The sequence below is a fragment of the Pangasianodon hypophthalmus genome, chromosome 18 (genome assembly GCF_027358585.1).
Source record: "Pangasianodon hypophthalmus isolate fPanHyp1 chromosome 18, fPanHyp1.pri, whole genome shotgun sequence".
Lineage (NCBI taxonomy): Eukaryota > Metazoa > Chordata > Actinopteri > Siluriformes > Pangasiidae > Pangasianodon > Pangasianodon hypophthalmus.
Genome location: NC_069727.1, coordinates 15,181,955 through 15,198,702, shown reverse-complemented (window position 1 = coordinate 15,198,702; position 16,748 = coordinate 15,181,955). Strand labels below are relative to the sequence as shown.

Below are 16,748 nucleotides of genomic sequence, written 5' to 3'. Positions count from 1 at the left end.
GTCTGTTTCTCATCACTGAGATGATTCAAAACATGAATGAAAAATATTCTTTTTTGTCCCCTAAACATTGTAGGGAAAAGTGGTAGTACACTTCATGCCAACCAGCTCAGAGGGTTAAGCTGGCATTCAGGAAACCATGTAGAGCCTGGCAGGATTATGGAGAGAAATCATGGAGAGAACTGGGATCAGCCTGGCAGTTCTTCAAACATTTCTCTAATGCTATTACCCCCTTGGCCATTTGCATGTACATCCTTATACAGCATGTAGGAACATTACAGCACTTAATTCTGCAAAATCTCCTTCCCTACTACAGAGGAAAGATTGACAGGTTAGTGTGTTAAAAAAAAAAGAAGATGGAGGAAATTAAGGAACGGAAAAGTAGAAGAAAAAAGATATGCATGAGGCATTGTTTAAGAGCAATATTGTTTTCTGGTATCTGGATCATTAACCTCTTATCATTTGTCTCAACTTATTATTTAATTGTGCTCATTAAAGTATATTATCAGTAACTATTATTAATTATTCAGTATCTACAGTGAAAATTATAGGAAACATGTAGCTACACTCATGAAAAAGGGTACTAAAATGTGCTTTTCCTTGTTTCTGGGAAGTTTTTATTTTTAACTAAAAAGGTGCATATAGTATACATTAAACTTTACTCTAAAAGGTATTTATGGTCGAATTAAGTCTTTTTTTTTAAATGTACACTGTATCCTCATTTACAGGTGAAAGATACATATTAAAGGTACAAAAGATACCATCCCTAGCGACAAAGAAAGGTACAGTTTAGTACCCTTTTTTCTGAGAGTGTATGAGTGAGAGTGCGGAATGTAAGCCTGGATCCAACAAAGGAACCAGAGAGTTTAGGAGTTAAGCAGTCATTCCACCAATGCTCCATTCCTGCTCTTTTTACCCCCTGACAGAGTAACTAGCTCATGTGTGTATGGGTATTTCTCCAGAGGAGCCATTAACACAATCAGTGGGGTACTAGAGGGACTAGAGGGATTTTAGGCTGCATTTCTCCCATTTTAGCTCATTAATAACCTAATGAAACTGAACCTAGTGAAATGCTGTGTAGAGAGGGCTCAGTGAATAGCTAGCCCCACCAAAATCACATAATCAATAAGTGATATTATATTGCCACAATTAGACGGACATGTAAATTTGGTGAAAAATCATGTGTCATATTTCTAATATATGCACTGTGATGTACTGTATGCCTCATTAGAGAAAAAAGTGCAACAAAATGTCTAAAAACAATAAATGCTGCATTTATTTGCACTGACACAGTAAGTCTAAAAGAAACTGGCAAGCAATTAAAAAAAAACTACAGCTATTCTCTGTGTAGTGATCCTTTCAATGTTTTTGTTTCTTATGAGGCCATGTCTTTCAGAATTCATAATTTGTTGGAAAGCCACCCTAACTTTATATGAAATGTATGCCTTTGAGCCTATTCAAACCAAAGCCAGAGTCACTTATTCTGCCTCAAACAGTAACCTCGCTGGCCTTGAAATGGCTAATTAACTTTCTCTGTTAGCTTCTCTGGTTATTGATCCTCAAATCAACACTGTATTCACTAGAGGTCTGGCCTCTCAGACGAAAGCCAATACAGGCAATTTAGAGATTCATAACAGTTACAAAATGTTAAAAATGTCCATGCACCATTGACACTGCCTCAAAGGCACATAAAAAAAACTGAAGCCATATTTAGATTTCTGCCTGTAAGGAACAGCTATTTTTATCTGTATGTAGAAAAGCAACATACTCTATCACATGAATATAATTATCAAAGTCTAAGCCTGAGGAGACCTCTATCAATCTGCCACTGTAATACAGAATATCTGCCAATGACACATTAATGATCAGTGACAAGGTCATCACAGACAGTCAAACACTTCCATCCAACTTTCACTGAAGATTTTTTTTAGGATTTATACAGTCAGCAGATTTGTCTCATATTATAAGGATATATTCTGGCCATGCATTGAAAAATTAAAGGGAGATAGACATCTGCCTTTATACTTAACACTAGGAATTTTGTCCTTGCTATGAAAAATGAAGCAGATAGAAAGTAATAGTGATGTGTAAAAGATATTATATGAGATTGACAACCCTGCCTTGTGTCCTTGAAACCCTCAAAAATAAAATCTAAAAAAAAAAAAACTATTTCCTAGACAGTTCTCAACCACTGGGATGTCCACCCCCAGTACACACAGCCTGTATACATACAATAGATGTCTCATTAAAAACTCTTCAAATGGTGGTAGGCTGGTCAGTGAGTCACAGTCTTCCACATGTAGATAAAAAAGTAGGTAAACAATTTAGAAAAGGCCCTGAGAAACACTATCAAGAGTATGTTCTGCCAGCCTCCAGATATGAAATCTGTGCTTGGAGATCTTAAACCTCCCGTAGGTCTTAATGTAACAGCTATGAATTTTTTGATTGTCTCAGCAGATCTTCTGTCCCAGGGGCAATTACAGATACGTCTTATCCGTGCATGAGTGCTGTGATAAAAGCATATGGAAATAAATCTACAGAATAAGCAGGAGGGTCATTGGTGTGAATAATAGAACCTAGTAAATAATCTATTTTGAATTTTGTGAGCAAACACTTCAAACCCGTTCCTCAGACTATCAAAAATGTCTGTGCATATGAGCATTGCCTTTGAGCAAGTTATTTTTTCAAGCTCTTGTCAAACACAGAAGAACAGAAAAAATTATGCATTGAATAATGCCTTCAAAGTAGATTAAAACAGAGAGCTGCTGTTTTTATTCATTTATGCCTTCTGGTTAATAGTAGCATTAATGCTAATCTCAAGAAGCAATAGTAATAGCAAACCTTTACACAGTTTGTATAGGATGTCTGCATTTTAACATCACAGTATGCTGCTATAAGTTATCACTCAAAAATGTACAAAAAAGTAGTCTTCTTTTTTCTGCAAACGAAAATGGCAGATGAGCCATTGTAGATGTAAATCTGGAATGACTGACAGTTGCACAGTAGTTTTGAACTCTCCCTCTCCTCTCAATTTTCCTGCTTGAAAGATGCACTGACGCGGCACCCTCGCTTTCTGTCACGGTAAATGGAGAATGTGAAATAAAGTATACCAAAATGTGTTAAACTTGGTCGAAAATAGTAAGAAATGGAACTTTTTTGGATTACTTTCAAAGAGAAAAAAGTTTTAATAAATATTAAATAGGCCTACAAGGAAGTGTAATGTGATAAAAAAAACGCTGCTAGCTCTCCTTCTCTCTGGAGCCTATACACTAGAGTGTAAGTACATACAGGGTTTTACAGTAAACAACAAGCAAGTAGCAGTTTGATAAAATTCTGTCAGTGCTAGATTGTAAGTGAATAGGAAAACCAAGTGAAGTCATGTGAGACACTACACCTACCTAAAGCTATGATTGCACCTTTGATTGTACTATATATATTTCTTGGTAGTTAGATAGCCTAATGTCTAGTGTTAATGACTAACAGGTCATAGGTTACTATATCAGTACTGACTTATGACTAAGTATAAAAAGTTATACCTGATAAATGTTAATTAGGCTTCGATGGAACAGAATTTCTTTGAGAATTTCTTAGAGGTGAGACCATGAACTGCATAATACTCAACAGATCCCCATTAGGTTTCAATTACTATGATGCCATAAGAGCTTTGATGATTCAAGTTTCTCTCTTTGGGTGTCTTTTTTCTCAGGTCAGCAGGTGCTTGGGCTGGTAGAGAATCAGAGTGACTGGTATTTAGGGAACCTGTGGAAGAACCATCGACCATGGCCAGCTCTAGGCAGAGGCTTCAACACTGGTAAGTGGAAACAGTTTGTTGCAATGATTTAATCAGTCCAAGGGGGAAATAAGCTTTTAAATGCAGTGACAACAATTAGATTAGTCTTACAAAAACAGGATATAGACACTGGTTTTGAAAAAAGCATTTTTTTGACAGCATCCTAGTCTCAATCTTCGAGGTCTGACTTGTAAGACTATGCTAAACCACAGCCTTTCTACGTTGTTACATATAGATTTTTTGTTGTAGTGTCATTTTCAAAAACTCATTCCCTTTCAAAAAAACAGTGGTCTGAAGTCAGTCAAATGACCTCTTCCTGTGAAAGTACGTTGTTTAATTATTGGTCAATCAAGCAATGGAACATGCCTACATGATTTAAAAAGCTTGTATTATCACTTTTCACTCTGTTTATTTTAGACTCTAATGTGGATACCATTTAATAACTTGCAGCAGTTGCTAATAGCTGAATTCTTCTTAACTTTCTACTCCAGCGTTTTTAAAGTCCTGGAGCAATTTAAGTTTGGTATGAGCTCATATAACTAAAAAGCTTGGGTCAGTATGAATTTTTATCGTCCATGTGTAATATAAAGAAATATATAAGTTTGTGTGTTTATCTCTGTTACAGGTGTGATTCTCCTGCTGTTAGATCGTTTGAGGAAGCTCAGATGGGAGCAGATGTGGAGACTGACAGCAGAGAGAGAGCTGATGAGCATGCTCTCTACATCGCTAGCAGATCAGGTACACACACATACACACACACTCATTGCTGCTAAACATATTATTTACATCATGAATTCAACAAGTACTTAGAGTCTCTTTCCCGCTGTCCCTCAGTTCTGTTTAACTCATGTTTATAATGCCAAAACACATCAATTACGTTCATGCTAATCAAGCATTCAAATTCTTCTATTCACTAGATAAAAATTAATGTTTAATATTATAAAGATATTAAAAGCCTATATTCTGTTCTGTCAGTCTTCTGCTATGTTCCTTCTGTCTACAAAGTCTCATTGGATCGCCATTCACTAGCCCCATTCATCACTCTTTTATCACTTTCAACATTATCTGGATTATAGCCTTTAATGTAGCCAACTGAATGTGTGAGTCGAAGTGATATGGTGTCTGGGAGGCCTTTAGTACAGCAGCTTTTCATATTGAAAGAGATGAGTCCAATTCAGTAGTGTCCACAGATGTCTGGGGCTGTTGGTAGCTGACGGAATGTTAAGTGTAGTTTTGTGCTTGGCAGGATATCTTCAATGCTGTGATCAAACAAAACCCTTTCCTGGTGCACCAGCTGCCCTGCTTCTGGAATGTTCAGCTGTCTGATCACACACGCTCCGAGAAGTGCTACAGAGATGTGTCTGATCTCAAGGTAAGGGGCAAATGAGATCAAAAAGGATTATGCAGGAAATGCATAAATGCAAATGCAAAATGCAACACTTATCCTTTTCCACTGGCTGTTTGTTTGCAGTTCATTTCACTATTAATTGTATATCACTTTTAAAAAGAAACATGTCACAAAACAGCTTGGATCTCTAATGAGCAAGCCAGAGGCAACAGTGGCAAGGAAAAACTCCTTGCCAAAACATGAGGTGGAAACCTTATTCAAAAAAAACCTTGACTCAAATGCGAACCCATCCTCTTCTGGGTGAATGGGATAGTGAGATTATGTTTCATTACAGTATATGGTTGTAGACGAGTAAAGGCAAACAATACTAAGTGTGTTGAAATTATAATGCATATTGTTAATAAGAGTCCTTGGATGAGCTTGGTAATTACAGCAACAGTTCCTAAAAGGTACAAATCTTTAGTATCCAGGTGAGAATAGCCACTGAAGCAAGGGCGAGTCCTGTGTATAAACTGTTTTGGGAAGTGGAATCCTTATGGTATCCATGTGGGACGATCCACAACAGCAGATTGTGAGTCACAAGTGCAGAAGCTCCAAGCAGTAGTAATATCAGGATGAATCAGGCAGGTCCAGAGGGTGAGAGAATCCACAGGAGTAGAAATGTGTCAGGATCAGACACTGATATAAGTTCAGGCAGCAAGAAAAAGTTTAAAGTCTATGCCTAAACATGTTGGCTACCGAATAATAAATTTGTCACTCTCTGAATGTCCAGGTGATCCACTGGAACTCTCCTAAGAAGCTGCGGGTGAAGAACAAGCATGTGGAGTTTTTCAGGAACCTTTATCTGACCTTCCTGGAGTATGATGGCAACCTGCTAAGGAGGGAGCTCTTCGGCTGTCCAAGTGAAACTGACCACAATAGTGAGAACGTAGGTATAGAATCAACCACAAGAGTGAGAGTGTACACATGGAAAAAAAAGGCACAGCAGTGAAAGTAGATAGACAAAAAAGTGAATGACATCTACTATCTATCTATCTATATATCTATATATATATATATATATATATATATATATATATATATATATATATATATATATATACACACACACACACAAACACACACACACACCGATCAACCATAACATTAAAACCACTGACAGATGATGTGAATAACATTGATTATCTCGTTACAATGGCACCTGTCAAGGGGTGGCAGCAAGTGAAGAGTCAGTTCTCAAAGTTGACGCGTTGGAAGCAGGAAAAATGGGCAAGCGTAAGGATCTGAGCGACTTTAACAAGGGCCAAATTGTAATGCCTAGATGACTGGGTCGGAGCATCTCCAAAGTGGCAGGTGTTGTGGGGTGTTCCTGGTATGCAGTGGTTAGTACCTACCAAAAGTGGTCCAAGGAAGGACAACCGGTGAACTGGCGACAGGGTCACAGACACCGAAGGCTCACTGATTCACACAAGGAGCGAAGGTTAGCCCGTCTCATCCGATCCCACAGAAGAGCTACAGTAGCACAAATTGCTGAAAAAGTTAATACTATCTCTGAGAGAAAAGTGTGAGAACACACAGTGCATCGCAGCTGGTTGCATATGGGGCTGCGTAGTCGCAGACCGGTCAGATTGCACATGCTGACCCCTGTCCACCGCCGAAAGAGCCTACAATGGACACGTGAGCATCAAAACTGGATCATGAAGCAATGGAAGAAGGTGACCTAGTCTGATGAATCACAAGCCGGGTGCGTGTGCATCACTTACCTGGGGAAGAGATGGCACCATGATGCGCTATGAGAAGGGGGCAAACCAGCAGAGGCAGTGTGATGCTATGGGCAATGTTCTGCTGGGAAACTTTGGGTCCTGGCATTCATGTAGATGTTACTTTGACACATACCACCTACATAAACATGGTTGCAGACAAAGAACACCCCTTCATGGTAATGGTATACCCTAATAGTAATGGCCTCTTTCAGCTGGATAATGCACCCTGCCACACTGCAAAAATTGTTCAGGAATGGTTTGAGGAACATGACAAAGAGTTCAGGGTGTTGACTTGGCCTCCAAATTCCCCAGCTCTCAATTCAATCGAGCATCTGTGGGATGTGCTGGACAAACAAGTCCGAACTATTGAGGACTTGCAACTTACTGGGCTTAAAGGATCTGCTGCTAATGTCTTGGTGCCAGATACCAAAGCACACCTTCAGAGGTCTTGTGGTGTCCATGCATCAACGGGTCAGAGCTGTTTTGACAGCACAAGAGAGACCTACGCAAGATAACGGTGGTTTTAATGATATGGCTGATTGGTATGTATGTGTATGTGTGTATGACCAAATATATATATATATAATATGTATGTATAAAAGGGGATCTTAATGAAATGTTTTATAATATTTAATTTATATTTCAATGCTGCCTTACTAATGTGTTTGTGGTGTTTCAGCTCCAGAAGACTCTACTGGAGCTTGATGAGGACGACCCATGTTACGAGTTCCGGAGAGAGCGTTTCACTGTGCATCGCACACACCTCTACTTCCTGCACTATGAATACGAGCCCAGTGCAGACCAGACTGATGTTACACTTGTGGCCCAGCTCTCCATGGACAGGCATGAGAAACCTATTCATATTTTGAACATCTGAATTGTTTTTATTTTGTGAACTTCTGATATTTCTGGTAGTCGGTTGAATAATTCCTTACCTATGCCAAAAATAATTAATGCTTTTAAAATGCTCAGCTTAGAACCTGAAACTCTAGTGATATTTAGTGGATCGATAAAGTATAACAATGACATGAGTAACTGAACCACTTTATGAGTCACCTGAAAGGTGCAAGATGCAAAGAGGCAAGGCAGCTGCCAAAGCATGCAGTTCTCCCGCTATTTTTGCTGATATGTTCGCGGATTGTATGGAAGGAAACAACAGGGTGTACCACCCACTAGTAGCAGTGGGAACAAAGGCCTTGCTGGCCATCTCAGAACAACAAGTGTGAGGGAGGTCTTGCATTAGCACCAAGTTAGTGCCTGTGCCCTTCTGAAAGAGACAGGGATTTGTCTCTGCCTTTGGTATAGTATTTGGGGTCCAGCTGCAGGCTGGTAACACACTTCTGAAAGTCTCTTAGTTTCAGCAAGCTCAAGGGAATTACCACTGTGATTGCCATCAACAGTCCTAGAATCTGCAGCCTGAGATGGTATCACACATATTGGTGGTTGAATCTGACTGTTGAGTGAAATAATGTCCACTGCATGTTGGGGTGAGAGAGTAGCTAACATTCTCAATAAATCAAGCTCTTTTCAGAGTTTACCATGACACAGAGAGCAGTAACATGGGCCAGGAAGGTGCACATGTCCTGAATTGCCTGCTCCTTGGTGGGGGTGCATAGGAGTCAGTTGTCGGAATATGGCCGCTGGCCATCAGAAGAGACAGTGCCACCTGCATACATCTTGAAAACACCCATGGCGCTAGAGAGAGGCTGAAGGGTATAACTTTGTATTGAAATGCCTTTCTTTTGCACATCTCATAAAACAATAGGAAATGCTGAAATAATGTGTCACTGGTTTGTTTGGTCATGCTGGTCTTGTGATTTTGAAGCATATGCTCTCTGGTCCAGGGCCATTTTGGCACACATCTGCTAGGACTGCTAGGCATTGTGTATAAAGGTGTTCAGTGAGGATATTGTGATTGAATGTATGTAACATGCATGTAAATGCAATAACAAAGGGCTCCAGAAAACACACATATGCACTACATTAAATTTAATTGAAATATTACATTAAGACTGTGAAGGACGTAGTGATTTTCTTTAAAATATGCCTTTAGGGAATAAGTGGCTTCATTACTTCATTGAATTTTCAGTCCTCTAAACTTACTACTGCCCTTGTTGTTCATATATACTGTTTCAATACTTTGTAGAAGGTTTAACATTAAAACAATTGTGTTACCTTAGGAAAACAGAAACATGGTGAAATCCCTCAGAACAACATATCTGTGATGCAATGTTGTTTAAATCTTGGTGGTTGAAGAAACCCCTCGGTGGCAGAGTAGGTTGTTTGCACCTTAACACAAGTGTTTTTTTTGCTATTTGCATGCCTCAGGCTGCAGATGCTAGAGGCCATCTGTAAACACTGGGAAGGACCCATCAGTCTGGCTCTCTACTTGTCCGATGCTGAGGCACAGCAATTCCTGCGCTATGCCCAGGGCTCTGAGGTGCTCATGAGCAGAAGCAACGTGGGATACCATATTGTATATAAAGAGGGCCAGTTCTACCCCGTCAACCTGCTGCGCAACGTTGCCATGAAACAAGTCAACACACCCTACATGTTCCTGTCTGACATTGACTTCCTGCCCATGTATGGACTCTACGAATACCTCAGGTAAGATGTTCCTGAAAACAAGAGTTGTCAATACAGTATCCTTAAAACTCCACCCATGCACATGTTCATTATGTTCCAACTCCCCACTCACCTTAGCGAAGTACCTGTCTGAAACGAGCTAGACCAAAACTAAAACCTGGACTAACAAGGGATTCCAGATGACTGGATTTAGAACCTACAAAAAGAAAACATGAGGTGGATAGCAGGGTTAGGAATTTCACAGTCAATTCCCAGAAATGCAATATTATTGACATACAGTACATATGACCTGGACTCTTTTGTGGACTTTATATAATCTGAGCCAAGTATGTTTGTCTTGCAGGAAATCTGTAGTACAGCTGGACATGGTGGACACTAAAAAGGCTCTGGTGGTGCCTGCATTTGAAACACTGCGTTATCGGCTGTCATTTCCCAAATCCAAGGCCGAACTTCTGTCCCAGCTGGACATGGGCACTCTCTTCACCTTCAGGTGAAAAAACTTTAGTCATTGCTTAAGAAAAAAGTGAGAAATGTTTGAGTATTTGGGGCGATATTCAGAGTTGACAGCATAAATCAAGTTCAAAAGATACATCGATATCTTATACACAACTAATAGTACACATATAAACAACTAATAGTAATATAGTATATTGCTAATATATTGCTGCCTGACCAGTTCTAGTAAATAACACCAATAATTATCACTTTATTTCTTAATTTAGCAAAATATGGCTTCCATCCTTATTATTTGGCAGTTTTGTAAAATAGTACTTGATCCAGCACATCCTATTTTTTGCATGATGAACTAGCAATACAACAGCAGAAACTGTAAAGCTTAAGCAGGGGTGAAAACTCTGTATCTACTATTTGCTGTTGCAAGTAGTAACAAGACAGGCCATGAAACTGTATTGTGTGCTAGGGGTTGCATAGACTATTCCACTAATATTTGCACAAGGTGCTGCTGTGGGAAGCTGGCAGCTAGTCAGGAGGTGGAAAAATCAGTGATGACGACAGTAAAGAAAGCAGATAAGTGTACTTTAATTGTTACTCTGAAAATAGTTTCAATTACAGTCAACTGCACAAGACTACACTGGCAAAAGTATTATTTTTTAAAATATTTCTTTGGCTTTAATGGATTGTTTTGATCCATTTAGATATAGTTGAGAGGTGTGCATTAGACCATGTGAAATCTGACTGTGAGCTAGTTTAGAGTCAGATTAGAGGTGCATGCCAGAGGTCGATACAGACTAGTTCTCAGACATGACTGAGGATGGAGTTGAAGCTAGGATTTTATCCTCATTAAGCTGTACTCTCAGTTAATCAGTGCAAAAAATCCACAAAAATGCATTTTAAGTATTGGTATGTGCTTAAATTGTGTAACATGGTACACAGATTTATTGTTTTGTACATTTATTGCACCAATGTGTTTATTTACATAGCAGTGTAGCCTAAAAAGAGCAATGAAGCTAGAAATGCAATTTGTTGCCTGTGCGTGACTGTTAACTGACATGCAGTTTGGCACAACATATACAGCAATGCTGAAATGCTTTTTGCTTTAAAAATTTGTAGTCATGCATCCCTTAATGTGTGCATGAGATATACATTCATTTTACCATCCTTTTAATTCACCATTTTAATTTGTTGAATTAATAAAAGAATGCTAATGTATTTGTTATTACAATGTGCTCTCCTGTAAAGAAAACGTGCCCACAGTTTAAAGGATAAGCTGACCAAGCATTCATCTGCTATGGTGCCAGCTTGCTTTAAATAACAGTTACATTTTACATTTACATTTATGGCCTTTGGCAGACACCCTTATCCAGAGCGAATTACAGAAGTTCTTTGAGGTTTCTATCTTTGAGGTCTCTAAATACATCCTCATACTGGTTCACTAGGTCATGGATTAAGTGTTCAGTGAGTTTAGAAATCTTATTGGGGAGGTTATTATATTAGGAAAAAACATACAAGATTTTTTTTTAAAAATACAAAAAATGCTAATTTAAGTACGTACTTCATGAAGAGGTATGTCTTTTGTTGTCATTTGAAGACAGCCAGTGACTCAGTTGTTTGGATATCTAGGGGAAGTTCATTCCACAACCTAGGCTCCAGAACAGAGAATAGCATTGATGCATGCCTTCCTTGTATGCTGAGAGATGGTGGGTCCAAATGAACAGTGCTAGAGGGTCAGAAGGAGCAGTATGCAGTGCAGGGTGTGATAAGTGCTTTAAGAAGATGGGTGCTGGTCCATATTTAACTTTGCAGGTAAGCATCAGTGTTCTAAAACTGATGCAGGCAGCTACAGGAAGCCAGTGGAGGAAACGATGTGGTGGTGCGGGATAACTTGGGAAGGTTGAAAACAAGTCATGCAGCTGCATTCTGGATCAGTTGCAGAGGTCGAATGGCATTCAGAGGCAGAGCTGCCAGAAGTGAGTTGCAGTAGTCCAATCTCAAAATGACAAGGGGGTGAACAAGCACCTGAGTGACCTCTGTGGATAGAAATGGATGAATCTTTCTGGTGTCATAAAGGAGAAATCGACATGAGTGTGTAAGTTTGGCAATGTGAGAGGAGAAGAATAGTTGGTTGTCCATGGTTACACCAAGGTTGCCTCCAGTCACAAGGTGAAATCTGAGAGTTGTCCAAGGAGATCATGTGAAATCAAGATTCTGACATGGGGATGAATCACCTGGGATGAACAGCAGATCAGTTTTGCTGGGATTAAGTTTCAGCTGATGAGCTGCCATGCATGATGAGATGTCTGCCAAACATATAGACATGCAGAGATCTGAGCAGAAATATGAGTGTCTGAGGGAGGAAAGGAGAGGATGAGTTTAGTGTCATCTGCATAGCAGTGTTATGAAAACCCATGTGAGGATATGAACTCACGAAGAGATTGGGTATAAAGGGAGAACAGAAAAGGACCAAGCACTGAACCTTATAGTGGACACCAGTGGAGAGTCTGCAAGGAGCAGATGTGGATTCCCGCCATGTCTCCTGATATGACTGCCTCTCCACGTAGGAAGCAAACCAATTTTATGCTGTGCCACAAATCCCCAGATTCATGAGGATGGACAAGAGAGTCTTGTGGTTGACTGTGTTGAATGCTGCTGAAAGGTTGAGGATGATGAGGACTGATCACAGTTTGCCTGACCTAGCAGCATGGAGCTTCTCAGTGATGGCCATAAGTGCAGCCTTTGTGGAATGTGCTGCTTTGAAGCCAGACTGGTTAGGATCATGGAGATTTTTCTGGGTGAGATAGAGAGACAGTAGATTGTAGATGGTGCGTTTGAGGATTTTAGAAAGAATTGAGAGAAGTGATACCCATTGGTAGTTGCTGATATCTGTGGGATACAGAGTTGGTTTCTTCAGAATGGGAATAATCCTTGCTGTCTTGAATGTAGTTGGTACATGACCAGAAGTTATGGAGTCATTAATGATAGTAGAGATAAAGGGGAGGAGGTCTTGTGAGATGGTCTGGAGCATTATTCAAGGGATGAGATTCAACTGGCAGGTGAGGGGATTGCAGGACAAGATGACTTGCAGGATCTCTTCTGTTGGTAGAGGAGAAAAATGCATCTGAGAAAGAGAAGGGTAATCCTGTGTAGTGTAGGAGTCAGCATAGGAGAGATGGTCTGGTAGATTTTTTTCAATCTTTCCGTCAAAAAAAGTCATCAGCAGTCAGGGAAGATGGTGAAGGAGGAGTCAGCGGGTTAAGAAGTGAAGAAAAGATGTTGTGGAGCTTGCAAGGATCTTGTGTAGAATCTTCCAGCTTTCCCTGGTAGCAGGTCAGGCAGAATGAATTAAAAGTATAAAATATGATACTTGTACACAGTATGCCACAATATTAAAGTTGTGGACTACTATGAATTTATTACTCTTCATTACTCTCCATGCTCGATGCCACAATCTCCAAATAGTCTATATTTGCCCTGCTTTTTGATCTAAGAATAACATGGATGCATGATGAATTTAGTAGCCATCTATAGTTTTGTATCTGGGGCAAGTCCTTGAAGGCTCAGGCTCAGAACATCATCTCTTATGAGTACACAGTGTGATTTATGGTCTCTGCATTCATATGAAAGTCAATTGACACAACTTAGCTGAGTTAGTCTATTTTTAAATGTGTTGAACTTTAAAAGGTTAAATGTGAATTCTTATCAAGTCTGTTGTAATTTTACAACTTCAAGTCTTTCAATTCTTCAGATATCATGTGTGGACAAAAGGCCACGCTCCGACCAACTTTGCAAAATGGCGGACAGCCACAACGCCATACAGAGTGCAGTGGGAGGCCGACTTTGAGCCTTATGTGATGGTGAGGAGGGACAGTCCAGAATATGACCGCAGATTTGTGGGATTTGGCTGGAACAAAGTGGCTCACATTATGGAGCTTGATGCACAGGTAAATCCATTAATATGAGCTGTCTGCTCCCTCTACACATACTCTATATTTAAATGACAAAAAGTAAAAGTAATTTCCTGAAGAAGAAGAAGAAGAAGAAGAAGCCACCTAGTTAGAATTTGATACGAGTGTGATGTATTTAATGAACTGCAGGAGTAACAAAAACAGATGGTCATGTGAAGGGTTAATGTAATACATTATAGAATACAGCATACACTGATTTTAAGGATCTTTTACTGGTTTCACCCACACAGAATACTGTACTTAAGAAAGCATTAAATATCAATAAACAAATTATACAGTATACCTGTATATAAAGCCCACATAGTATTAATTACTAAGAAAAGAGGCTTCTCCACTAATGAAATTACATTACTTCTATGAGAACACATGTGGGTTAATGAAGCAGGGTGAAATTATTTATATAATTCATTGAAACAGATCAAGAAATAATGAATGTGAGACAAAAATCCCCACAGTTTTCAATATATTTCTTTTTATGCTTCTACAGTCAATATTTATTATTATTATTATTATTATTATTAAAGGATCCACATACAGTGTGCTCATAGCAATTGATTTCTGAACTGCCAGTGTTTAAATCACTATTCCAAACTAAGCAGATGGCTAAGATAAAAATTAAGATCACATGGTATCTCATCTGTGTATTTATTAACGCCTATCTTCACAATTTCACATCAGCTTTTATTTATATTTTAAATTCAAATAACAAAAAAACAGGATAGATAAAAGACATCCTTCTTACAAAACATCTATATTGACATATTATATGATAGTATATTGAGTATATTGAGTAAAATAACATTTTTATTCCATTTATGTTTCCTTTGCAGGAATACGAGTTTGTGGTTCTACCCAATGCCTATATGATCCACATGCCTCATGCGCCGAGCTTTGACATCACCAAGTTCCGCTCAAATGAGCAGTATCGTGTTTGCCTCAAGACACTTAAAGAGGAGTTTCAGCAAAATATGTCCCGCCGCTATGGATTCGCTGCACTTAAATACATGACTGCAGAAAATAACAGCTAGCACCTCTGCCATACTGAAATTCTGCATGTGAAATGGACAGAACTGCTTTAGAGTAACATAAAATAATGGCAGAAATGAACAGTAGTAAGTGATGGACTCTTAAAAATCTTCAAAATACAGAGCGGCTGGTACGCTCATAAAAAGGGACTTTAGACGGACAAGTAAATTAATTCTATGTCCATAACTCCCTACAGACCTCTGGCTAGATGGATGTTTATTCCAGTACCTAACTTCAACCTGCAAATTTAAACCACTGAAATGTATATTTTTTCTAGGTTCTTCCTATTTTTGCCTCAGCATGAATTATGGTAGCAAAACAACTTCAAAATCTGTTTAGTTTTGTTTTACTTTTAGGGAGTCATCTTTTAGGTTGTTTTGAAAGATATAAATACACTGTTGTTTTCAGAATATCACTTTAATAGATAATAAAATATTTTCCAAGGTATTAAAAAAAAATGCAATTATACACAATTAATCTGGTATAAACTAGACTGGAATAGGTGAAAAGGTATCAGCTACAAATTTAGCTGTGTTTAAAGCTGAAAAGTAAAATGTAAAAGAAAAGGTCAAAATATACAGTTATAGATTCAACATCCCAACTTCCAAGAGATTGAAATCCAGTGCATCAATGGCAACAAAAGTCTGAAAAGAAATTGAGATTGAGCCTAAAATAGAAAAATGATTCATTACTTCATTGAAAAATGTCACTGAAGAAAGTTAACTACAAAATAAAGCCAGTGTTCATAGAAACAGCCAGATATTTATATTCCTTTTGATAGTTAAGGTTATTCAAGATAATATAATCTTTTCTCCATAATATCATGCTGTACTGTTGTATACTATGATGAAAACAGTGTAATGGCAATAGCGAAGAGCTGCAAGCGGTTCCTCTGAGCCAGTGAAAACTCCAGAACAATGTTGTTAAAATGAATATGTCTATTTTGATAATAAAATAATCTTAATAATTTGTTTTTATGTTCTTGATCTGATGGTCATACAATAATGCAAGCTGGTCCACAGCTTTACTTCTTTATGTACTGACTGTATGAATCTTAGTCATATTGCAATTAAGACTATGGTTTAAGTGACACAAGAGGGGAAACTCACTGACTGTCTTTACTTTCTTTGACTTTCAGACTAAACACAGGGGGAAAGAAATACTTCAAATCCCAACCTCTGAATTTCAATCAACACTTATGTCACAGTGCATAACTCCGTAAACTGGAAAGAAAACACATTCGTCCCTTTTATTATTAATGCCTTTTATAACAGGCATAGTTGAAGAAAGCTATTCTGTGCATAGGCTGAAAGACTTTACTACTTTACCACTTTGACTTTATCTAGACACAGGACTTTATATTTTGTGTCATCCAACAAGGGGCTATGGGTTTGAGCAGTGAAAAGTGAAAGCTGAATGACAGTATTTATTTAATTATAATGCATGATTCTTTGAGTATTGTGTCTTCCATATTGGTTCTTGGGTTGGAAGGATATAAGTTGGAAAAGGCATCAGCTTTGCCATTCTTTGATACAGGCCTAGAGGTTGTCAACTTAAAATAGGAGAAGAATAATACCCATCTAGCTTGACAAGGCATGACACATTTTGCATTTCAAATTCTCTATATTTTTATGATCAGTGAATAGAGTGAAAGGATATTCAGCCCCTTATTACCAATGGTGCCACTCTTGTAAGGGCAGCTTGATGGGCAACAATTCTTTTATATTTTATTTTATTTTATTTTAGAAATGAATGCAATGGGATGCATCTTGACTGTAGAGCCATGATGTTGGTATAGAATAACTCCCTCCCTTCTT

At 38.5% G+C, this 16,748-nt stretch overlaps 1 protein-coding gene across 1 annotated transcript in view; it reads left to right on the top strand.

Annotated features, from left to right (window-relative positions):
* LOC113531742 (xylosyl- and glucuronyltransferase LARGE1) overlaps positions 1-15,898 on the top strand; it is a 56,434-nt gene extending 40,536 nt beyond the window's left edge. The window contains exons 7-15 of the mRNA XM_026922628.3: positions 3,704-3,808; positions 4,413-4,525; positions 5,034-5,159; positions 5,908-6,063; positions 7,578-7,741; positions 9,227-9,505; positions 9,828-9,974; positions 13,686-13,881; positions 14,736-15,898. Of these exons, the coding sequence (XP_026778429.2) occupies positions 3,704-3,808; positions 4,413-4,525; positions 5,034-5,159; positions 5,908-6,063; positions 7,578-7,741; positions 9,227-9,505; positions 9,828-9,974; positions 13,686-13,881; positions 14,736-14,933 (1,484 nt within the window). The 3' untranslated portion in view covers positions 14,934-15,898. The remainder of the gene's footprint in view (positions 1-3,703; positions 3,809-4,412; positions 4,526-5,033; positions 5,160-5,907; positions 6,064-7,577; positions 7,742-9,226; positions 9,506-9,827; positions 9,975-13,685; positions 13,882-14,735) is intronic.
* Positions 15,899-16,748: the final 850 nt, after the last annotated feature.